The sequence below is a fragment of the Colias eurytheme genome, chromosome 7 (assembly GCF_061535395.1).
Source record: "Colias eurytheme isolate Ceu_HAF_F1 chromosome 7, ilColEury1 Martin Lab GWU primary, whole genome shotgun sequence".
Classification (NCBI taxonomy): Eukaryota; Metazoa; Arthropoda; class Insecta; order Lepidoptera; family Pieridae; genus Colias; species Colias eurytheme.
In genome coordinates this window covers 5,454,669-5,476,117 of record NC_142986.1, presented here as the reverse complement: position 1 = coordinate 5,476,117, position 21,449 = coordinate 5,454,669, and the positions used below count along the sequence as shown (strand labels likewise).

Below are 21,449 nucleotides of genomic sequence, written 5' to 3'. Positions count from 1 at the left end.
TGTCAACAACCGTCATTGTGACTCACGTCAGGAGTGCACTTGTCTTCTATGATTGTTGATTGTTGTTTTGATTCGAGTAAAGAGTTTGGTTAAATTTGTGTTTCAATTTATATATTTTACGATGGAAACGACATACTTAAAGGCAGCGTTCGGCAAATTTTCAATGGCATGGTCATCAGTACTATCAAAAACATCAATTTCAATATGATTTTAATTGATAATAATTATATAGAAAGAGGTTTAATTGTTAATAATTCTACGCTCTATGTTATGACATACGAAAATATCCCAAATTTGACGCGTCAGTTGTCAACTCAAACGCCTAACCGTCGAATAGCGCGCTATCTGGCCGTTGGAGCGGCAAATAGATTTATTCCTCAAATAACGTAGTTATTCGATAGATACGTCCTATTCGTCTATTGAAAAATTGAATATTTTGTTAACTGAAGAATAAAGTCTATCTAGCTGTTTATCTGGGCATTGAAAAATCGGCCCTAACACATGTTAAAATTTTGTCTTGAAATTTATTCCTCATCCCAACGAATCCGAACATTCTTTTTATTAAATATTATTTACATGGATTCAAAAAGTCGACGATTATTAGGTGTTTTTATTTTCGTTAAACACGATTACTCGATAATTCTAAAGCTTGTTCATATAATTTGGCATGGCAATATCAATCAATTTAAAAACTATACTGACATTGATCCTCGAACTGAAACCAGTTATTATGAAATTAAAAAAGTCAGCATCTGTATATTAAATAGATATTCTAATTATATAATATCTATTGAACATGCATGCGAATTTCACAATCACTTTGAATTCAATCACATTATTAACTTTTACTCTTATCAATAATATCTACTGCAAATACACCGTAAATCGACGACTTCAATCTTTACTTTTGAATCACCAATCACACCATTCGACTCCTCTTTCTGTATATATTTAATTCGACGTTATTTCACGGTGCTATTATTTATCACGGTGATCTGTCATTCGACGTTACTTATAACAGTGTTATTTCACATCTTATTAACAGTAAAATCACGGGTTTGGATTAGCCGGTCTCAATAATCGCGCCAAAACATGTCGACCGCCGACGAGTTTCAACTGTTGTCCGTCCATTAGTACACTTCGAACGCCGCTAGATGTCGCTACTGATGTATTTGTGACTGCACCCTGTAAAAATATAGGTTTATTTATATTATACTTTCTTTAATACATTTGTTCTATGGGTTGCAAAAGTAATTTTGAGAACAATATTGCATGCCTATATACAAGAATTTGTAAAATTTACTCTTAATAACCCATTGAGCCCCGAACGGCCAGATCCGACCGCGACACAATAGATTTTCTATTGTGTCTGTGATTCCGGGGCCTGATGGAATAATAATTAATTAAAATTGTTAAAAGAACTTCATATTTTTAACTGCTATCTATAATATTTTTACATTTAGAGAATATTTCAGTGTGTAATCTTGGTAGGTATTTTATAGACGTATCAACAATCAATTCAAACTTAAGGGGGCGCATAAAGCAAAATAACCAATCTTCTATTAGATGATACGTGTAATATGCAAGACCAAATCTAAAAAATAAAATATATATCAAACTAGATGATATGTTCAACGATTCTGTTTAATCAAAAACATGAAATATTAAAATTTACTCGATAAAAAAAAAATCACCAAGTTAGCTCTAATTTTCACACTTTTACGTTTTCTACTTGACATGGTACAGGTAAATTAGCATGGAGAAATTTTTGCATATGTAGTGGTGTGTATATTACTCAGATCTTAGAGCGCGTTTCCACTATATCGTTCTGGCCTATACAAAAATGTTTCGATATCCTAACATTGCTATTTAATTTTATACTTATTCCTAGCAACACTTTTGTTTTCAATAAAAACAAGTTTTTATTTGAAAGAAAATGGTTTTGACTTAAAAAATATATCATTCAATTTTACGTCCTTGAGCAAACGACAAGGCGACTACCGTGAAAGATTAAAATATCGTGTCCATAATAATTTATTTCATAATTAATATTTGACCATAATAATTACGAAACAAAACAAATAAATAAATCGTCACTTGATAGTGGAAAGTGGAAACACGCACAAAACCAGAATAAACCAGTTTACGCTGTCCGCAGGTGCCACGTGCAGTCGTTTGGTACTGTTAGAACATAAAGCACACATTTCATTCAAAAATTATAATTATTATGTACATAGTTTAATTGATAAATTTTTTATTTGTTGATTGTTGTTATTATTTGTTATTATTGTTACATATAATATTTGTTGAAGTGAAATACATGTCCCGCAGCCGGAGGCCCCAAATGAAAACTCAGATGTACTTAAAAACTACATTTAATAGCTAAAATGAGACTTTTACACCCATGTCTGCACGATGCAGACCGGAGTTAAAGAATGAATTTATACAGTTTAATAATTATAAAGACGTAAGCTTGGATGCTAACTAAGGGAAATCGCATCCACATTCTATTCCCGTGCGAACGGCGTATTCAGCAGTTTTGTATGAAGGCAGGGCCGTAACTAGTGTTTAATTTGTGTGTAAGTGTTGTAACTTTATATTGTTAATTCAAAATGGCCTCAGTGTTAAAACATGGTCGAGGCAAGCCTTTGACTTCTCAAACTAAAGAATTAAACTTTAAATGTCGTTTCTTTTTCAGGTTAGTAAATTTTTCATTTTAGTAACATTGTTAATGTAAAAGTTATATGTATGTTAAATGTGCAAATATTAAAATAAAGTCTCATCTTTTTCAGAGGAGAAACACATATAGTTTAATTTAAAATCCCTTATATATATAAAATAAAAACTAAAAATAAAATGTTGTTTTATTTTATTTGCTGACCATACACTACTACAAACGCAAAAATTTCTCCAAGCTAATTTACCTGTAATACTTATAATGATTTTTTTTTCATAAACAATTATATTAAAACATTTGCAAGATATTTGTCAGAGCATTTTGCACGCCTCATAAGCGAAGCGTTGAGGTGGGTACTACTGTCACTTCGCGCAAAACATCTGATTTTTCAAACTTAAAATGTCTTTATGTATCATACATTGCACTTGTAAGATAATACATACACACACATATTAAGAAAAAACACTATTTTTAACGTTCATGATATTTTTGATGTCATTTTTGTTATTTAAACTAGTTAAAAAACAGTTTAAAAAAGTTCTGTCTTGGACGTCCGTGTGTCTGTATGTGCGGATCCTTTTTCTTGTTAACACGATAGCGACCGAAATACTTTACTAATCGAGTCTTTTTTTTTCTCTTACGCTTGAGTATGCTCAGGAATAGAACCCTTTCATTTTTCAGGGTCTGATTCGATGTGGTTTAATTGTTATTAAATAAACAAAAATAATAATTATTAAATATTTATTAAAAAACAATTATGAGGCGTGCACTTTTGGATTTTCCAAATTATTGTGTAATTACTTTTAGTTTTGGTTTTATCTGCGATAAACCACTTTTATCGTGACAAAATCAAACGTTTATCTCGAGAAAAAAAGAGCGCCAAAAGTGGTTTATCGCAGATAAAACCAAAACTAAAAGTAATTACACAAAATGCTCTGACAAATATCTTGCAAATGTTTTAATATAATTGTTTATGAAAAAAAAATCAAAAAAGACGAAGAAATGAACTCGCGCCACAGTATTACAATATACATTATCGTAATACTGTGCTCGCGCTCAGTAACGGCCGGTTACTACTTATATTTCTTGCTCTGTGGCATGTCTGTGGCCGGTACGCGTTGAATGGGAGTAACGCTCTTAATACTTTCTTATAATTCGATGTAGAAAAGTAATGCTGCATATTTCATACCCTAAATTGTACCTTTATGGTTTATTTATTAATAGTTCTGGTGCATTTATAATACATATTTCATTGCAATTTACTGTAATCATCTCAATAAATACTGCTGTTATTGTATTTTTATTTCCAGAGACAAAATTATATCCGTGCATGCCATCGTAAAGATATCAAAGCCTCTGTTAAGTATGAATTTTGGTTAGTTTTTTGCATGCATAGTTTTACATTCGTGCAAATTAGTGCGCACTCAAATATTTCAATAGCATGCAAATATAAATGATCACCTGTTGTATTTTAATCCCCTGCGCCAGTTTAACCTGATGTATGGGATTCACCTATAAATTTATAATCAATTAAAACACGTAGTTTTTTTATTCTTTCTGCAGCCTAAATTTATGGCTATGTATTAATATATTTTAATTGTACAGATTCTCCTTTGGAATGATGATAAATTTTAAGATTAATAAAGAGCTTTATTTTATTATTGTATTTACCTGTTGTAGTTTTAAAACTGGAGCTGATGTGGTGGACGTCGTAACTGTTTGTGCTCCTGTAATATAAATCCACGTTACGACTAGATGTTACTCCAAACAATTCATATTAATATATTCTTGTCAATTACGATTTTTTTGCTTCGAATAATCACAATCGATATGTTGATCCTATATAATGGGTTTAATGGAGTAGTAAATGCTGCATCATAAATTTAAATTATACTTGTATTTAGTAGAAAATATCTAAATATTGTTCACAATATTTTATAGGCAGTTTTTCCTATTGCTTAATCTACTTAAATATTAATTATTAAATACAAATTATTGCACTCACCAATATTGCTTATAACGATAGTCTGCGACGTCGGTGCCCCACTACTCGCCGGTACTCTTATGGCGCTCCCATCACTTTGCTGTAAAACATTATATTATTAAACTGATGTCTATAAAACTTGTGTGAAAAAGTTATAAGCCATAAGTTTGATGCCTGTGAGAAAAATACATAAACAGCTTTCTAAATGTAAATTTTCACCAATTTTCTTATTATGATGTGTTCTGCAATCAGCGGTTTAACACGGCCAAAATACTTGTAGTCATTTCAATAATACAATCTTGAGAAAATGTCTGTTAAACCACACCACTAATCTCAAACCTCGTTCTAAACTCAAACTCAAACATTTATTTATTCAATTAGACTTCTTCTAGAAGCACTTTTGAAACGTCATTAGGTACATATTTTTAACATTTACCACCGATTCGGAAAGCAGTATCCAAGGAGAAGAATCGGCAAGAAACTCCTTAGTTGCTCTTTTTAATCATGTCAGATTTAGAGTTTAATTTTACAAATTATATAATTATGTAACATCATATAAATAATAATTATAATAAATACACTTTATTTAGCACCAAATAAAAACAGACAATATAACAAAAAGAAAAAGACAATATAATATAAAGCCAAAAAGGCGGCCTTATCGCTACTGAGCGATTTCTACCAGGCAACCTATGGGTAGGATTTTGAATTAAAAAGGGGAAAAACAATAGGTGGTGCAGTAATGAAAATTTAATTATAATATGTTTAAACCAAAACATATATTATAGTAATATGCCAAAGATATCTCACGCTTACCTGCAGTATAATATTGTGCAGCGGCTTGGACGTAAGTAGCACGGGTCGCGCGAGTCTTGTGGCGGGAGACAACACACGTACCCCACGACCACGCCCAGCGCCCACCCCCACGCCCACCCCACCTCTACCCATTACACCCTCGAGAGATATCATTTGACCCTGCAAATTGGAAACAGAACAAGGGCTGGAAATCAAACCTTCTCAAGTAAAAGATACGGGAATAATTCAGAATTATGTATGCCAAACAGTCAAATTATTGAAGTGAAAACTTCTTTAGCGGCGTTGGGTATAAAATCTTAAACTCGCGTCAGGACACGTGACGATCGAAAAAGCGTAAGACGGATGGATATCAAACATGCTCAACGTTAATAATCAAGTTTTCACTTCTGCCGGCACTCCCGAAGTGCAACCCGTCTTTTTTACGTTACATTCGCGATTTAGATTTCGTAACAATGTTGTTACAAGCTAAATATTGCGCAAATGATATATCATTGTTTTATTATTATATTTTTTTCATCTTTAAGTTTACTAGATTTCTTGCTTGACGTGAAAACAAAAATATCTTGACTAATATTAAAATAACTCACCTGTGCATTAGTTAAAAGTTTTGCCACAATCGGTTGATTCGTCTTCTCTCCTGTGGTTTGAGTTCTTACTACTTGAGCTATGGACTTCGGCGTCTGATTGGCCAATTGCAATGTTTGTCCACTAGCCAATTGTAAGGTTTGCCCACTAGATAACTGAACCGTCTGACCACTAGATAATTGTAAGGTTTGGCCACTCGGCAATTGTACCGTCTGACCCCCAGCCAACTGAACTGTTTGATTACCTATATGTACAGTTTGCGAACCCAACTGAACGCTCTGGTTTGCCATTTGAACGTTCTGCGTATTCAACATCGTTTGTATGTTATCGCTGGCCAATTGAACCGTTTGGCCCGAAGGTAGTTGAACACTTTGTGTAGGCAAAACGCTTTGACTTGCCACTTGAACGCTCTGTCCGCTTGGCAATTTCACCGTATGTCCAGTAAGTTGAACACTTTGGCCAGCTAATTGGACCGTTTGTCCCGCTATTTGTACCGTTTGGCCAGTCAATTGAACTGTAGAAACTGGAATTTGAACTGAATTGATCGGTCGGACGGTTGGCGATTGCGTTCTCGGACTGGTATTCTTTTGGGCAACGGCTCGGACTGCTTGTACTGTTTGTGGGGAGGCCAATTGGACAGTTTGACCGCTCGGTAACCGGACGCTATGCGTTGGAAGTTGTAAGGAGGAGAGTTGTAGGGTGTGTCCCGATAATTGAACCGCTTGGCCACCAGCTAATTGGACCGTTTGATTGGATAATTGCACTGTTCGACCGCCGGCCAATTGCACCGTTCGAGTCGTGATCGATGTCGTGACTACTGTGGGCGAACTGCTCACTACATTTGTGACATTTGGTGTACTCTAAAACAATAAATTCCTTTTAATAACAAAACATGCAATAAAATATACATGTATGTTAAACTGGTTCGAATTCTAAGTTTTAAATATACCTGTGCGATCGTTGTTACACATGATGTCCCCGGTAACGACGGTCGTTTCTTTGCTGTTGTTACTGCTACAAATAAAATGACATAATTATATTATATCAATATTCATTTTTTACGTAAATTAAAATAATTTTATATAAATTATAGTAAATTTTCACTTACGTTGTGTCATAAGTGCCCGTGGTGATATGAGAGATTTTCCCGATGAGGGTGTGGCTGGACTTAATACTCTTACAACCCCTCGTCTCGCGTTTGATGGTAGCTGGATGGATTAAATTTTTATTAATGCATTTTATATTATTTTTTTTATAAACAATTACAATAAATTTTTGTTCATTTTATAAATGTCGTAACTTTTTTGTGTGCCAACAATAATAAACTTTTCTTATAATTATATGAATTTAATTTTAACTCTATTGTGTCATTTTATCTAAAATCCGTGTCAAGTGTTTTACCTGTGCAGAAGGTGTGCATACAGTGACCGCAGAAACCGTAGCAGTAGTTTGTACAGCCGGTGGTCTTATTAATAAAGACCGAGTGACTTGTGACACCTGAAATAAATAAAATATTGAAAAGACAATTTATAAAGAATGGCGAGATTATGTATAAATTAGACCGCCACGAGTACATGGTATACCTATGAAAAAAAAATGTGTGCGTTTACTAGTGTACACACGTAAGAAGTGAAACTTCTTTATGACCTTATTTTTCAAAAAATAATTTACTATATGCAACTTTACAGAAATACGTCGAATCACGCGTGGTAGGGATAAGAAAAAGATGGCGCGTAACGGAAAAATGTTACACTAAATTTTTTTCCAACCCCGATAAAGAAGTTTCACTTCAAAACTATTTTAATTACCTTGGAGGTTTGAATGACTGAATTCTGTTGATGCGCCGTGGAAACACTACTTTGTATCAATGTTGGTAGAACTGTAGATACTTGCGGTGCAGTAGACCCTGATGCAGCCACCTGTAAATTTTAGTAATTGAAGATATAATAAACAAAAGTGATTATTATTAGGTGATCATTTAGAAATGTAATATAAAAAAAATCCAAAAATATTAAAATCAACAATATTACATAAGTAAGAACTTACCGAAACCTGCGACGTTTCAATCTTCGGTAAGGACTTTTGCTTAACCATTGGCGATCGCTGTGGAGAAGCTACTGCAGACACATTCGTAAGTGACTCACTGGATTGCGAATTTTTAACCTGTATGAGATTTGGTTTTGGCGACTGTACACTTTGCTTCGGCGATTGCACACTTTGCTTTGGTGACTGTACACTTTGCTTCGGTGACTGCACACTTTGTTTCGGTGACTGTACACTTTGCTTTGGCGATGGAACACTTTGCTTCACTAACGGCTTCGATGGCATAACGCTCTGTTTCGTCTTAGGTTTTGGTGTAAGTAGACTTGTTTTTGCCTGTGACACTGGCTTTGCTTGATTAATTTTGATAACGTTTGGTGTTTTCGGCTGTGGTGTCTGCTTTGGTTGTGGGGACTGTTTTATAACGGTTTTCGGTCGTTGCGGTGTGGGCACCAGTTTCGGTTTCGGTTTCGGTGTGAGCGGTTTCGGTTGCGTGGCTTGTGTGGCTTGCATAAGAAGTTGAGCGGAAGATAATTGCGGCAATGAAGTTGAGGACCCGCTATCATCGACGTCTACGTCACTGTCGGAAGCGTTGTCGACGACTTCCTCCATGCTACCAACTTCTAACTCCATCTAAATTAACCAAAACATTTCAGTCATTTCAAATTCATGAAAAGTTTTGATACAAGATAAAAAGTAAAACAACTAAAACCCAACTACGACAAAAAACGACGCTGAAAAAGTATAAAACAAAAGTTAAATTGATGAACTAATAAAGAAGCTATGAACGAAAAGATGTGAATTATATGCAATCAGCCCATGAATACAGGTAAAGTCACAAGCAAATGCTAGTAATATATATATATTCAAAATGTGCAAGTAAAAAGCAAGTAAAAAGCTTTCAAATGATACCAAACACGGCATATTTATCTTAACTTTATTTTTTTACTCTGTATGTTTTGTCCGCTAGAGGGCGCCACATTAGATTTTGTGAAACCACATATAGCCTATAACCAGCGGACAATTAAGACGCTTCTAATGATATGTCATTTGTCGAATTCTGATAAGTAGTTTAGAAGTTACGAGGGAACAGATGAACATACATACATACATACATACATATATACATACATACATACATACATACATACATAGCCCTCCTTTTGCTTTGCCGTAGTCGGGTAAAAAGACAAATAATATCAAAGATATTAGGTATAAATTGACATTAAAACTTAAGGGCTTGGTCTAGTAGTGCAAACAAATGCATCCTGTCATCCTATATGTAAATAATACAAATGTACTAAGGGAAAGTTGCTCCACTTAATTTTTAAAAATTAAATCATTCGTATAATTTAATATTCGTAATAAGTACCAAAAATGACAATTTGAAACAATTTTCATGAAAATTACACCGGGTGATTTTTTTATCAGTACACAAAATTTGCGAATACTTTCTATTGATATCTTCAACTTCATGTTTATATATAACTGATCAACTTTTACAAAGAAATTTGGACGAAATATAAAAAAAAATAAGCTTTCCATACAAAATGCATAACTCTATACATTTTTTTCGACCTAAGTTTCTTAGTGAAAGTTGTTCAGTTTAACTAATAAAACGGATAAACAATAACAAATTTTGTATATAATAAAAAAATGTAATGTTTGTGTTAAAAAATTATAAAATAGAAAAATACGCAAATGAAAACAAAAGATATTTATTTCTGACTAGCTTCCGCCCGCGCCTCCGTCCGCGCGGATGTCAGTCTTCGCGTCTTCTACAGATTTATTATATTATGTATGATATATAGATTTATATTTATAAACCTAATAAATCTTTTGCTAGCATTCTGATGCTTTATCGGTTGCACTGGATTTATCTCTTTTTTTTCAATCGCTTGAATGATATAGGATGGGTCCTTGATGGGCATCGAATGCTGAAGTCTCGAATCAATCAATTCTGACAGTAGGCAATTTATATAAAATCTTGATAATGGTCCATCATTTTATTTTGCCTAAACGTTACATACTTTTTTATATATTCTATTTTTAACGAATGATTCACTCCAGTCCAAACAGCAAATAAGCAGACTTCTGCTTCTGCAACGTTTAGTTGTCCCTGAATTTGGAAAAAATAGTCATGATTCTTATCTATGACAAAAGTGTTATTTTTTGCATTGTATTTCAAATATTAAATTTTTTTTAACCGCATCTTCCGCATTAATGTCTTTTGCCGGAATTAGACATTTAACTTCTACTAGTCCCATTTTCCCTTTTTGATATGGGAGTGTATAAAGTAAATTTTTTAGATATTTCTCGTTATACTTTTAAAAAGTTATTATTGTCATTTTGCTCATTAGGTAAAGTAATTTCGATATCAGTTTTAAGTTTTTTGATACCTGCAATAATAACGTCATAATCGCCTGCACATACTTATCGATTACACCCTGTATACAATCCACCATCCACATTCATAATGTTTTCCTGTCCTCCTCTCCTTTACGCTTTTCACCGATACATTTTAAATGAGTAAATCTGCTACCACTGAAGGATGTTTCATTGTGATCAGCATATTTTCACCACTGTTGTTGATTATTTGTTTTTCATTTTTAATCAGCAATTGGGAATCATCAGTTTTGTTTTTTGCAGATTGGTGATGTACCCTAACAATACGTCGAAAAGGGAAAGCATCAACGAATTATCGTTTTCGTCCTCTTTTTTTATTCTTCGCGTCTCTGTTACTTCTGTTTGTTTAGTTCTCAACACCCACTGAATTTTCTATGTTATTGTGATCTTTCATTACATCTGAGTTTTGATGATGTGATGATAATCCATTCGTTTTAATATTGGTACTTAGAGTTGGTAGACTAAACTAGAAATGGCGGACTAAATTTGTCAGCGCGTCTGTAAGATCAGAATATAAAACCAACATCCTGTATTTAAGTTACAAAATTAATAATCAAACAACATGCCGCTACGTTGAAAATGACTAGAAGAAAAAATTAAAACACCTCGGATCAATTTTGGAGTAAACAAATCATTTTCCCCGTATGGGGATTTCCCCGGATGAACTTGGGAAGTTCAAGTTCTCAATACAAGTTTATATTATATTTCGTATTTCTCAAACGAAAAATAAACATTTTTGGAACTTCAAAAAAATTATATTATAAGAAAATTTATGAGCTCACTTTAGTTTTAAAGAAATATACATCCCTTTACTGACACCCCGTAAAATAAAGAAATTGTTGCCAATCACCTTTGCAATCTATTTGGTTTCATTAACTTTATGTTCGAAGATATTTTTTTTTCTAGTAGTTACACGCGTATTTTTTTCGTTTATTTTCCATATCGAAATCAAATGTTTAAAAATACGAATATTTGCACAAAACTAAGATAAAAATAATCAATTAACAAAAATATTAAATTTAATGAAGTAGAGCAACTTTCACTTCGGTATGAAGGAAAATCGAGCGTAGAGCACACGTCAGAACGCTCCGGCCCAAGGAGCGCGACTAAAGAAATTCGCTAGGATTTTTCCTAATTATTTTAAATATTTTTTTAATATTTAAAGAATTATCAAAATTCAAAAAAAAATTTTTTTAAAGGATTAATACTCATTGGTCTTCAACCAACTCGAATAAATTAATGGAAAAAATAACTTTTAGCAGTATTTATCAATAGATTTTGTAAGGCAAAAAATGGGAAATTTAATGAATTTATAACGTTCTAATTAAGAAAATCATAAGTTTTTCGGCAATTGTATTCAGCAGTTTTTAATAACGACTATATAAGGATAATAATGTGCTGATCAGATTGTGTAAATTGTAATCGGTTGCAACGTAGTGAGTGCACAAACTTAGCTCGAAATGTCTTTGGGGGAAAGAGACTTATCTTGAAGGCCTGATTAAGGTAACATAAAGTAACTTTACAAATGTGAAAAAATTCACGCGCATTGCGTATATAACACTAATTGATAAACAAGAAAAAAAAATTCAGTTTATCATTTCATTAGCCGGGAAAAAATTGTCAAATAACTTGTTGAAAACGCAATTTTGCTAGACTGCAGCCTTAAATGTACATTAAATTTAATGTAAAAATAATAGATTAAAATTTGAATACATACATTACTAACACTATGTGGTGTTTGTGGAGATTGTAACGGAGGCTCTGATGCAAGTGCTTTGTTTGCGCGATTTCGGGCATTGCTGCTTTTTAACCAGTCTTCTTCGGTTCTATAAAATAATATAATTATTTCAAATATTATACTTTTGTTACAGCAGACAGAAAGAAATAACCGCATGATAATAAAAAAGAAACTTTTATCGTATTTTTTATGAATATTATATTCTAATAACGTAAATTTTACACTACCTATTTCTATGTAGATATGTCCAAACCGCTGTTCTCTGATCGTATTTGACGATGGGATCCCGTTTAACAGAAACGAGTCGATCCAAAGCAGCCGATATAGCCGATGCCAACGTTTGATCACTGCACGGTATTATCCATTGGGACATTCTGTTCAACAAAAATGTAACATAAACATTGGTTGATTTTTTCTATTACTTACGGTAATACAAAATATGAGTAAATGTGCAAATTAAGATAAGTAAAAAACGCAACAGATTCTGTACTGTATATTTTATAGCGTTTTATTTAATGGTCTATGAATTTAAACCGCTGTAAAAAAGTGAAAAAATCTCCGAAGGAGCCGGTTATGTATATGGTAATTTAAAATTTTTACTTGACGATGGAAAATATTATTTTTAAATTTCTCATATTCGGTTTTCACTTCATTTCATTTGAAAAGTTCAATATGTATTTTATTGCATTATGGATAGTTAATTTTGTATATTACGTACTTTTTCAACATAATATTGTAAATATTGTAGTATTATTATTACACAGTGTGTAGTCCATAAGTGCAAAGTGAAGCACTATACAGGATGTAGCGACACCTCGCTCTGAATCGCGCAAGCAAAATGTTTTCGCTACAGAGCTATATATACAACTTTCCGACATCATCCATCGGGGCCTTCACGGCCGGCCAGTCGAGTAGACTGGTCGAGGATCCTCCCTTTTTCGATGCAGGAATTCCACCTTCCTTCCTCCACAGTGGTGACCCCGACGTGATCTGAACACGCAACCTTCTGATTTAAAAGGAAAATCAACGACGGTAAGTATAGACCGCCTTAAGCCAGCCTACTTACTTTCGTCTTCTACTGATATCCCTCCTTCTCCCGCTCATCCACCTCCCAGTCCTCCTCTACCTCTTCCCAGTACTCCCGTGGCATATACCACTCGTTCTGGGAGGAGAGTTCACTTTCCAGACTTTTATCGCCCTTAACCCGGTCTCTGGAGGGGAGTGATGTGGCTAACACACGATATTTTAGTGTATGTATTTTATCATACGTATATATTACACACAACAAGTATTTAAATATTTTATTTCATATTTATATTCGTATTTAATTATAACACAAACATTCATTACACAAAACACAAAAATACAGACATGCATTACACTCATACAAAATAATTATAATATTTATTATTCTATAGCATAGTCGCGGTATTTGCGTAGTATGCGTGCCGCGACAAAATTATCAACACACCAGCGGGTAGATCGGAATATTTTACATCGAATTTCTACACAATTTATAATTAACAATTTAGTTCGATCTTAGCTATTGAATACGCTCATTGTCAGTTTCTTTAATTTAGTGTCTTTTAATGTTCGAAGTGTTTTTTCTCGTGTATAGTAATTATTATATACATATTAATACTTTCCCCTTCTACGTGGAGTTAATACACGACAAAATTGTGAGTGTGTGTATAATTTGTGCATAACCCAAAAGGTACTGAGTCTACATATTCATTTACACACACCCCACACAGGATGTATTTAATGTAATTTTTAATGTTATATCCCGTTTTATTTTTAAAAAGTTATTATTATGATTTTACTCATTAGGTAAAGGGCTTTCGATATCAGTTTAAAGTTTTTTTATATCTGCAGTAGTTACGGAATAATCGCCTGTGCTAAGTGTGCGGTGTACGATTACACCCTGTATAGTGTGTGTACAATGTACACATTGTACGCACTTGAGCAGCGTCAGTATGTCCCGCCGCGTGCCCTCCCCGTTGGGCAGCCGCGCGAGCGCGTCCCGCAGCAGCGCGAAGAAGCCGGCTGTGTACGGTGTAATGTACTCACTTGAGCAGCGTCAGTATGTCCCGCCGCGTGCCCTCCCCGTTGGGCAGCCGCGCGAGCGCGTCCCGCAGCAGCGCGAAGAAGCCGGCTGTGTACGGTGTAATGTACTCACTTGAGCAGCGTCAGTATGTCCCGCCGCGTGCCCTCCCCGTTGGGCAGCCGCGCGAGCGCGTCCCGCAGCAGCGCGAAGAAGCCGGCTGTGTACGGTGTAATGTACTCACTTGAGCAGCGTCAGTATGTCCCGCCGCGTGCCCTCCCCGTTGGGCAGCCGCGCGAGCGCGTCCCGCAGCAGCGCGAAGAAGCCGGCTGTGTACGGTGTAATGTACTCACTTGAGCAGCGTCAGTATGTCCCGCCGCGTGCCCTCCCCGTTGGGCAGCCGCGCGAGCGCGTCCCGCAGCAGCGCGAAGAAGCCGGCTGTGTACGGTGTAATGTACTCACTTGAGCAGCGTCAGTATGTCCCGCCGCGTGCCCTCCCCGTTGGGCAGCCGCGCGAGCGCGTCCCGCAGCAGCGCGAAGAAGCCGGCTGTGTACGGTGTAATGTACTCACTTGAGCAGCGTCAGTATGTCCCGCCGCGTGCCCTCCCCGTTGGGCAGCCGCGCGAGCGCGTCCCGCAGCAGCGCGAAGAAGCCGGCTGTGTACGGTGTAATGTACTCACTTGAGCAGCGTCAGTATGTCCCGCCGCGTGCCCTCCCCGTTGGGCAGCCGCGCGAGCGCGTCCCGCAGCAGCGCGAAGAAGCCGGCTGTGTACGGTGTAATGTACTCACTTGAGCAGCGTCAGTATGTCCCGCCGCGTGCCCTCCCCGTTGGGCAGCCGCGCGAGCGCGTCCCGCAGCAGCGCGAAGAAGCCGGCTGTGTACGGTGTAATGTACTCACTTGAGCAGCGTCAGTATGTCCCGCCGCGTGCCCTCCCCGTTGGGCAGCCGCGCGAGCGCGTCCCGCAGCAGCGCGAAGAAGCCGGCAGCTCTCGGGCGCTGCGCCGCCACCAGCGCCGCGCCGCCGCCCGCCCCGCCCGCGCGCACGCCGCTCGCCGGACCCACCACCGAACGGTACCTGTGAGTAATTCATAGGTTACCATTGAGATATACATATGGAGACGACACCGCCTACATCACTTATGTTCCTCTCAACATACGCCATATGGCGTAACTGCACGCTCATTTTTTATTTGTTTTAAAGTGAAACGCATCAAATATGCCTTCGTGAGTGTTACGATATTGCACAAATAATACAAATAATACGGAAAAATGCAAAGGAATAACTTTCATCGGTAAGTACCTAACTAGATAATAATTTTTAAAACTTAGTTAGAGCAAAAAATGGCGCACAGATTTTGTTCGTGGTGTCTCCTCCATACGTAGTACTATTATCTCAATGTAGGTTACATGCTCAGTCCGGCGTCAGTTCAGTCCATCAGTTTGATCCGGCTTAGACTGATGCCAGAATGATCGATGAAAAACACGGGTATTCTGAACCATCAGTCCGTCAGTCAACCGGTTACACGATAATTCTCCCGTCATTCTGAGCAGACTGATGGACTGAACTGACGCCAAACTAGCGTGTAACCTATGTCTAAGAAGTTATTGTAAACACATTGGCGTATTATAAACTAGAATCGACCTATAAAAGGATCATTTATATCCGAGACGTTATGTAGATGTCCCAGACGTACTACAACTAGAAACGCGTATTGAAAGGCGAAAGATGTTATTTAAAATGTCCAAGCAGTGTCGTGTAGATGTTCCATACGAGTTATATAAATTTGCCGTTAACAATCGGCGTATGCTTTATTTTAAAACTACACAGAAATAAGAACCCCCCCGCTTTTCGTAGTTCGTCCGCTCACAACGTTCTGTTGCTTTAGCTACTACATATTAAGTATTCTGTGCTCTCGGCATAATACAAATTGCTAAACAATTTTAAACTGACGACACCGTTTGTAAACGTCTAAATTATACTATTTGCCTGCGAAATATATACAACATGTATGCATATTAACCACATTATTTCGTGGTAACCATATTCAACCATTTGTACAAAAAAAAAAGTCTGCCAAATAGACGCATAAATACTGTCACTTCGGACATTTTTTGAGCTCGACAAATTTGTTATGTGTAAGGCGATTATGAATAAAATCCATTAAAAACAAACACAAAAATCCTTGGAAAAATTGTGTTCAGAAATATTTTGTTTTCACTTTTTCTATTTAAAGCTGCATTCGCGACATTGCTGGTACTGAAAATTCATTTGGGAGACTTGTTTCTGTGCGCTTTGTTTGTTTATATGAAAAAGTATTTCCAATGTATTTAACTTTTATTCCAATTTTCTTAAATTTATTAAACTACTAAAAATATATGATATTTACCCATACTGGATGTACGTAAATGGCTTGGAAGCGGCTGCAAATCTACGTCGTTCTTGAGCCCTGAACTCAGTTATTTCGGAAGTAGTTGGCTGTCGAACAACCCAGTTCGTTGGGTACCTGCTAAAAATGTAACATATCTTTAAAACACTGTATAAAATATAAGAAATTTTAAATACGTAAATACATATTTCAAATTTAAATCATCTTTTGCATTAATAAAATTATGTATGTATAAGTAAAAATAAATACATACCTGGGAGGCGGTGATGGCGGTGCGGCAGCCCTAAGCCACCTTTCACACAAACGGCCCAATATTGCGTCACAATCTCGACCTGCACCTATCCATTGGTACATCTATCACAGAAATAAAATAATTTAAATTTTTCACCAAGCTTCTTCTATGAGCTCTGCCTCATTATAATCAAATGTATGGACCCTAACTCACTATGCGACGGTTTGGCAACGCCGCCAATTAGAAAATTCCCGTACTCAGCTGGCGACGTTGCCATTGCGTCATCGTGATGCACAGCTGTATGTTGTCTACAAAATGAAAGGCTTTTCGAATTTCGTTAAATCTTTATTATCTTTGCATTATTTTGGTTTGTTTGTAATTTGTATTTTTTATTTAAATATTTATTTAATTATAGTGCATTCGAGGAATTCCGGATGTCGGGTAATTCGGAAAATTGTGAATACCACTACAGAGCATCGTTTTATTGCGAGTATCGTGAAGGTATTGTATGAAAATAAACGGGTTTGGTAATATGTAATAGCATTCATATTTGTTTAATCAGTCACTAGTTACGTATTAATTTAACATTATTGCGTTTACCCGTCATCCGAAATTACCCTAATGCACTTTATAGATATAGATTTGAATTGATTAATTGTGTATTTATGTATACCTATTTAATAAATACTTTTTAGTTTTCTTACCTGCGTTTCAGGCATGTATTGAAGATATGGTACAAAATCATCAGGATGTGGTCCTCTCTCCCCGGCCAGAAAGTCCAAAGCTGAACTTAACTCTGAACACCAATCATCAGACACTGAAATCATTCATCATTTGAGACTTAATTTACTAATATGTAGATGAAAATCAAATAAATATATAATTTAATATATTTGTGTCAAATGAAGTTTTACTCCGAGTTAAAGCTTTAGTTTCAGTAATTCCCTTTGACTGTGAAATCATTGCATTTTACAAAATGCTAGGAGGAGTTTAAATTTTATTGTAAGTTTCGTTTTCATGTATTATGTATTAACACAAACCTAAAAAAAAGTGTGCGTGTACTAGTGTACACACGTAAGAAGTGAAACTTCTTTATGACCTTTTATTTCAAAAAATAATTTACTATATGCAGCTTTACAGAAATACGTCGAATCACGCGTGGTAGGGATAAGAAAGATAGCGCGTAACGAAAAAATGTTACACTAAATTTTGTTCCAACCCCGATAAAGAAGTTTCACTTAAAAAAACATATAAACGCATACATAGATAATATGTAGTAATAGAAACTCACAATTGTACCACGTATTGAGCGGCGCAATGGGCGATCGCATGACAGCCGCGCACCGCGCATACAACTCATGTTTGGACGCTCTATGCGCCGCCTTCGCTGGGAACAACGCGCGCACTAGCGATAGGAAATTCGCATGAGTCGTCTCCGTTAGGGCTTCGTCTTCGTCCCTCACGTCTGAATCCACCATAACGTCCCCCGAATCATCCGCTAGCTCTACTGGTAACGCCATCATGTCTATTATTAGACGCAAATTGGGATTAATAGCAATTTTTTATTGAAGGTAAGGTCATTTCATAGTGATAGAAAATGTTTAATAATACTTTGCACAAATAAGAATACAATCAATTTTATAATTGATATGAGTTTGATTATTTATCACTCAAATCGTACATAAGGGATGTGGCTGAAATGACCCAAGTTTTATTTACAAGTTATTTTTTCTAAATTGTACCCGTATTCTAATAATTCACATATAGTATTGTGAAAATAGATGTGGTTTCGTCAATTGAAAAAGAAAAAAAAATGAATAGTTTAGTCATTTTTTGTGGCCATTACTATTTCTATAATTTTCCAGAACAATTAAACAATAAATTCAAATAAAGTATAAACTAAATTTCATAATAAAATATACAATTTTAATATATGATTGTAAAAACCGACCGATTCCATCAAGATCTTCCAGTTTAATTGGAACAGGTTGATGTATCCTTGAATTTGGTCCTAGTCCATCTTGAGGCTCCTTCTTGATCCCATCCTCTTTTATATCATAATATCTTGAACTAAAATTTTTCAAAATAATCATTAAGTTTGATTTTTTTATAAACAAAAACCTACATATTATGTATAAAGAATAAAACCTACTTTACATGATCAAAATCATTCACTTCCTGTTTAATTTCCACACTATCAAGCAGTTTTTTGCAATGCCTTGGACTGTTTGTTGGATCGAAAAATGATGAACTTTCAGAATCCGTCTCCTCTTGTTCACATTTTATCTTTATATGTGGTAAGAGTTTATTTTCAGTGTTCTCAAGGTCATCTTTAGGTTTTTTCAGAGGTAATTTAAAATCTTTAGCTTTTTGATGTATTTCTCTTTTAGTTCCTTTGCGCATCTTCTGTATAGGCATATCTGTTTTAGATCCTCCAAACATGAGTTTCTTTGCTCCATTCATTAACGCTACTCGCTGTTTGATATCGTCTAAAGTAATACCAGTGGTATTTAATTCTGGATGATTCTGAGAACATAATATTTTTAGTAAGACACAGTTTAAATTGTAGCAATACAGTCTTCAATTGGATGAAATATTAAAGAAAACTAGATACAAATGAAAAGTAATATTCTACTCACCAAACTCAAGGCGAAAAAATGTACACAAAAAATAAAAAGTAATTTTAAGCTCAATTTTTCTAAAATAAAATAACTATTTAATAAATAAATATGTTATGATATTATGTATAGAATAACATATAAATACTGCAATACCTCTCTGTATTGTCTCCTAGCTCTGTGAGCAGATAAAACATTCTTTAAGCAGGCTAATGAAGATGGATGTGTGACCTCAGCACCTCCCAACGTACTTGATACATTGGTATCAGCACTCTAAAAACAAAAGTTATTCAATAATACATAAAGTAGTCACTTATAATATACAGGGTGTAATCATTGAGTGTGCACAAGCGATTCTTCCGTAATTATTGCAGATATCAATCGTTTTATTTTTAAAAATTTATTATGGCCATTTTACTCATTAGGTTAAGTACTTTCGATATCAGTTTAAAGTTTTTTGATATCTCTAATAGTTACGGAATAATCACCTGTGCACACTTAACAATTACACCCTGTATATTATGGCATTATTAGGGCATTTAAGTTTATATATTAAAATCATAATTGATTTTTTTTTGTATGATATTAAATTACACGCCAAATTATTAAATTATTTTCTGCTAAGTTAAGCCCTGATAATATAACCAATTATATTTTTTTTTACATTAATAGGTACCTGTAATGCATTATTTCTTTTTCTCTTTTTCAAGAAATGTTCTGGAGGTCCTTCGGGATAATTTTCATCATCTGATTCTTGTCCACCCACCTCACTCCATATAGCTGCTAATTCTTCAAAATATCTATGCTTGGCCCGGACATACATTGGCTTATAATTATTTTTAGTTGATGGTTTTGGTGGTAGTAATGGCACATGAGGAATGGGGCCTGGCGGTGCAGCTTTTGCTACTGCTAATAATCTCTCTCTTGAAATTAATACTTCAGGCAATAACTTTGCATAGTAAGACTTTATCTGAAAAATAAATTTATCATCATGCTACTGTGAATTAAGAAAATGCCTTTAAATAGTAATGCATTAAGCAGTATTACCTTATGCCTTTGTTGTTTAGCTCTAGCCTTTGTCAAAAACTTCCTCATTCTGGCAATATCCGGTCTGTAGTTACCTTGCCTTAAATTTCGAAAGAAACATGTCAAGGGTGATGTAAAATGAAATGGTTCATGGTTGAATAGCATTTTTATTGTTGTTTCCTTTTCTTCCTCATCATTTTCTGAAAACGTTGGCAAGAGTTCTTTGAGGTATTCCTTATGCCTATCATCCAAACTATCCCATAATTTCATTGAGAAAAACTCCTTAAATAAAGCTGGATCTTCACAAAGATCCTGAGGTAGCTCCAAGGTTTGGCCTAAGATACGAATAGGTTCCATCAACTCTTCCTCACTATCTGAACTCTCACTGGAACTATCAGAGGAACTACTGCTGCTCTCTTCACTATAACTCTGTTCACTCTCCATCTTATCCTCCATGGTTTCCCGAAGTATTGAGAACGAAGGTTAGATTATCACACAAATTAGTTTACTGCACCATACAAATGTAGTATTAACTTGCTTGAAACATTTATTTTCCTCCCATTAGACTAAAATTTCGTCTTGTTTCGTTTCTGATGTTTACGAAATACCAAACCAGTAATATAGCGATAACCAATAGAAAGCCATGGAGTTTTTTAAATAGCCGTCAAGTCTTGTCTAAAATAAAATACAACGCACACGCCAAACTGTAATGTTTCATACATAGTATGCGCCAGAACGGCACATTGCGATGAGAAAATAGCTTGACAACCAAGAACAGCGACATTTTGCCTATTCAAAATGGAATTTTAAAAACAAATCACCGATAGTCTATGGATTAATTCAGCAGTCTATATGACAATTACAGACTACAAATTTTTTTTCTAGTTATTGTCCCC

General features: G+C 35.3%; 1 protein-coding gene across 1 annotated transcript; it reads right to left on the bottom strand.

Annotated features, from left to right (window-relative positions):
- Positions 1 to 505: 505 nt before the first annotated feature.
- LOC149907045 (uncharacterized) lies at positions 506 to 21,336 on the bottom strand. Its single transcript, XM_090104105.1, has 23 exons — positions 20,575 to 21,336; positions 20,204 to 20,497; positions 19,684 to 19,800; positions 19,062 to 19,435; positions 18,861 to 18,979; positions 18,201 to 18,434; positions 17,614 to 17,726; positions 16,931 to 17,031; positions 16,678 to 16,797; positions 15,189 to 15,365; positions 12,474 to 12,620; positions 12,226 to 12,334; positions 8,109 to 8,735; positions 7,871 to 7,981; positions 7,464 to 7,559; positions 7,171 to 7,270; positions 7,012 to 7,076; positions 6,065 to 6,922; positions 5,478 to 5,636; positions 4,683 to 4,761; positions 4,349 to 4,404; positions 4,139 to 4,189; positions 506 to 1,185 (listed from the first exon to the last, which is right to left on the bottom strand). Exons 1-23 carry the CDS (start codon positions 21,007 to 21,009, stop codon positions 1,051 to 1,053), a joined length of 4,677 nt encoding a protein of 1,558 aa, XP_089960231.1. The 5' UTR covers positions 21,010 to 21,336; the 3' UTR covers positions 506 to 1,050.
- Positions 21,337 to 21,449: the final 113 nt, after the last annotated feature.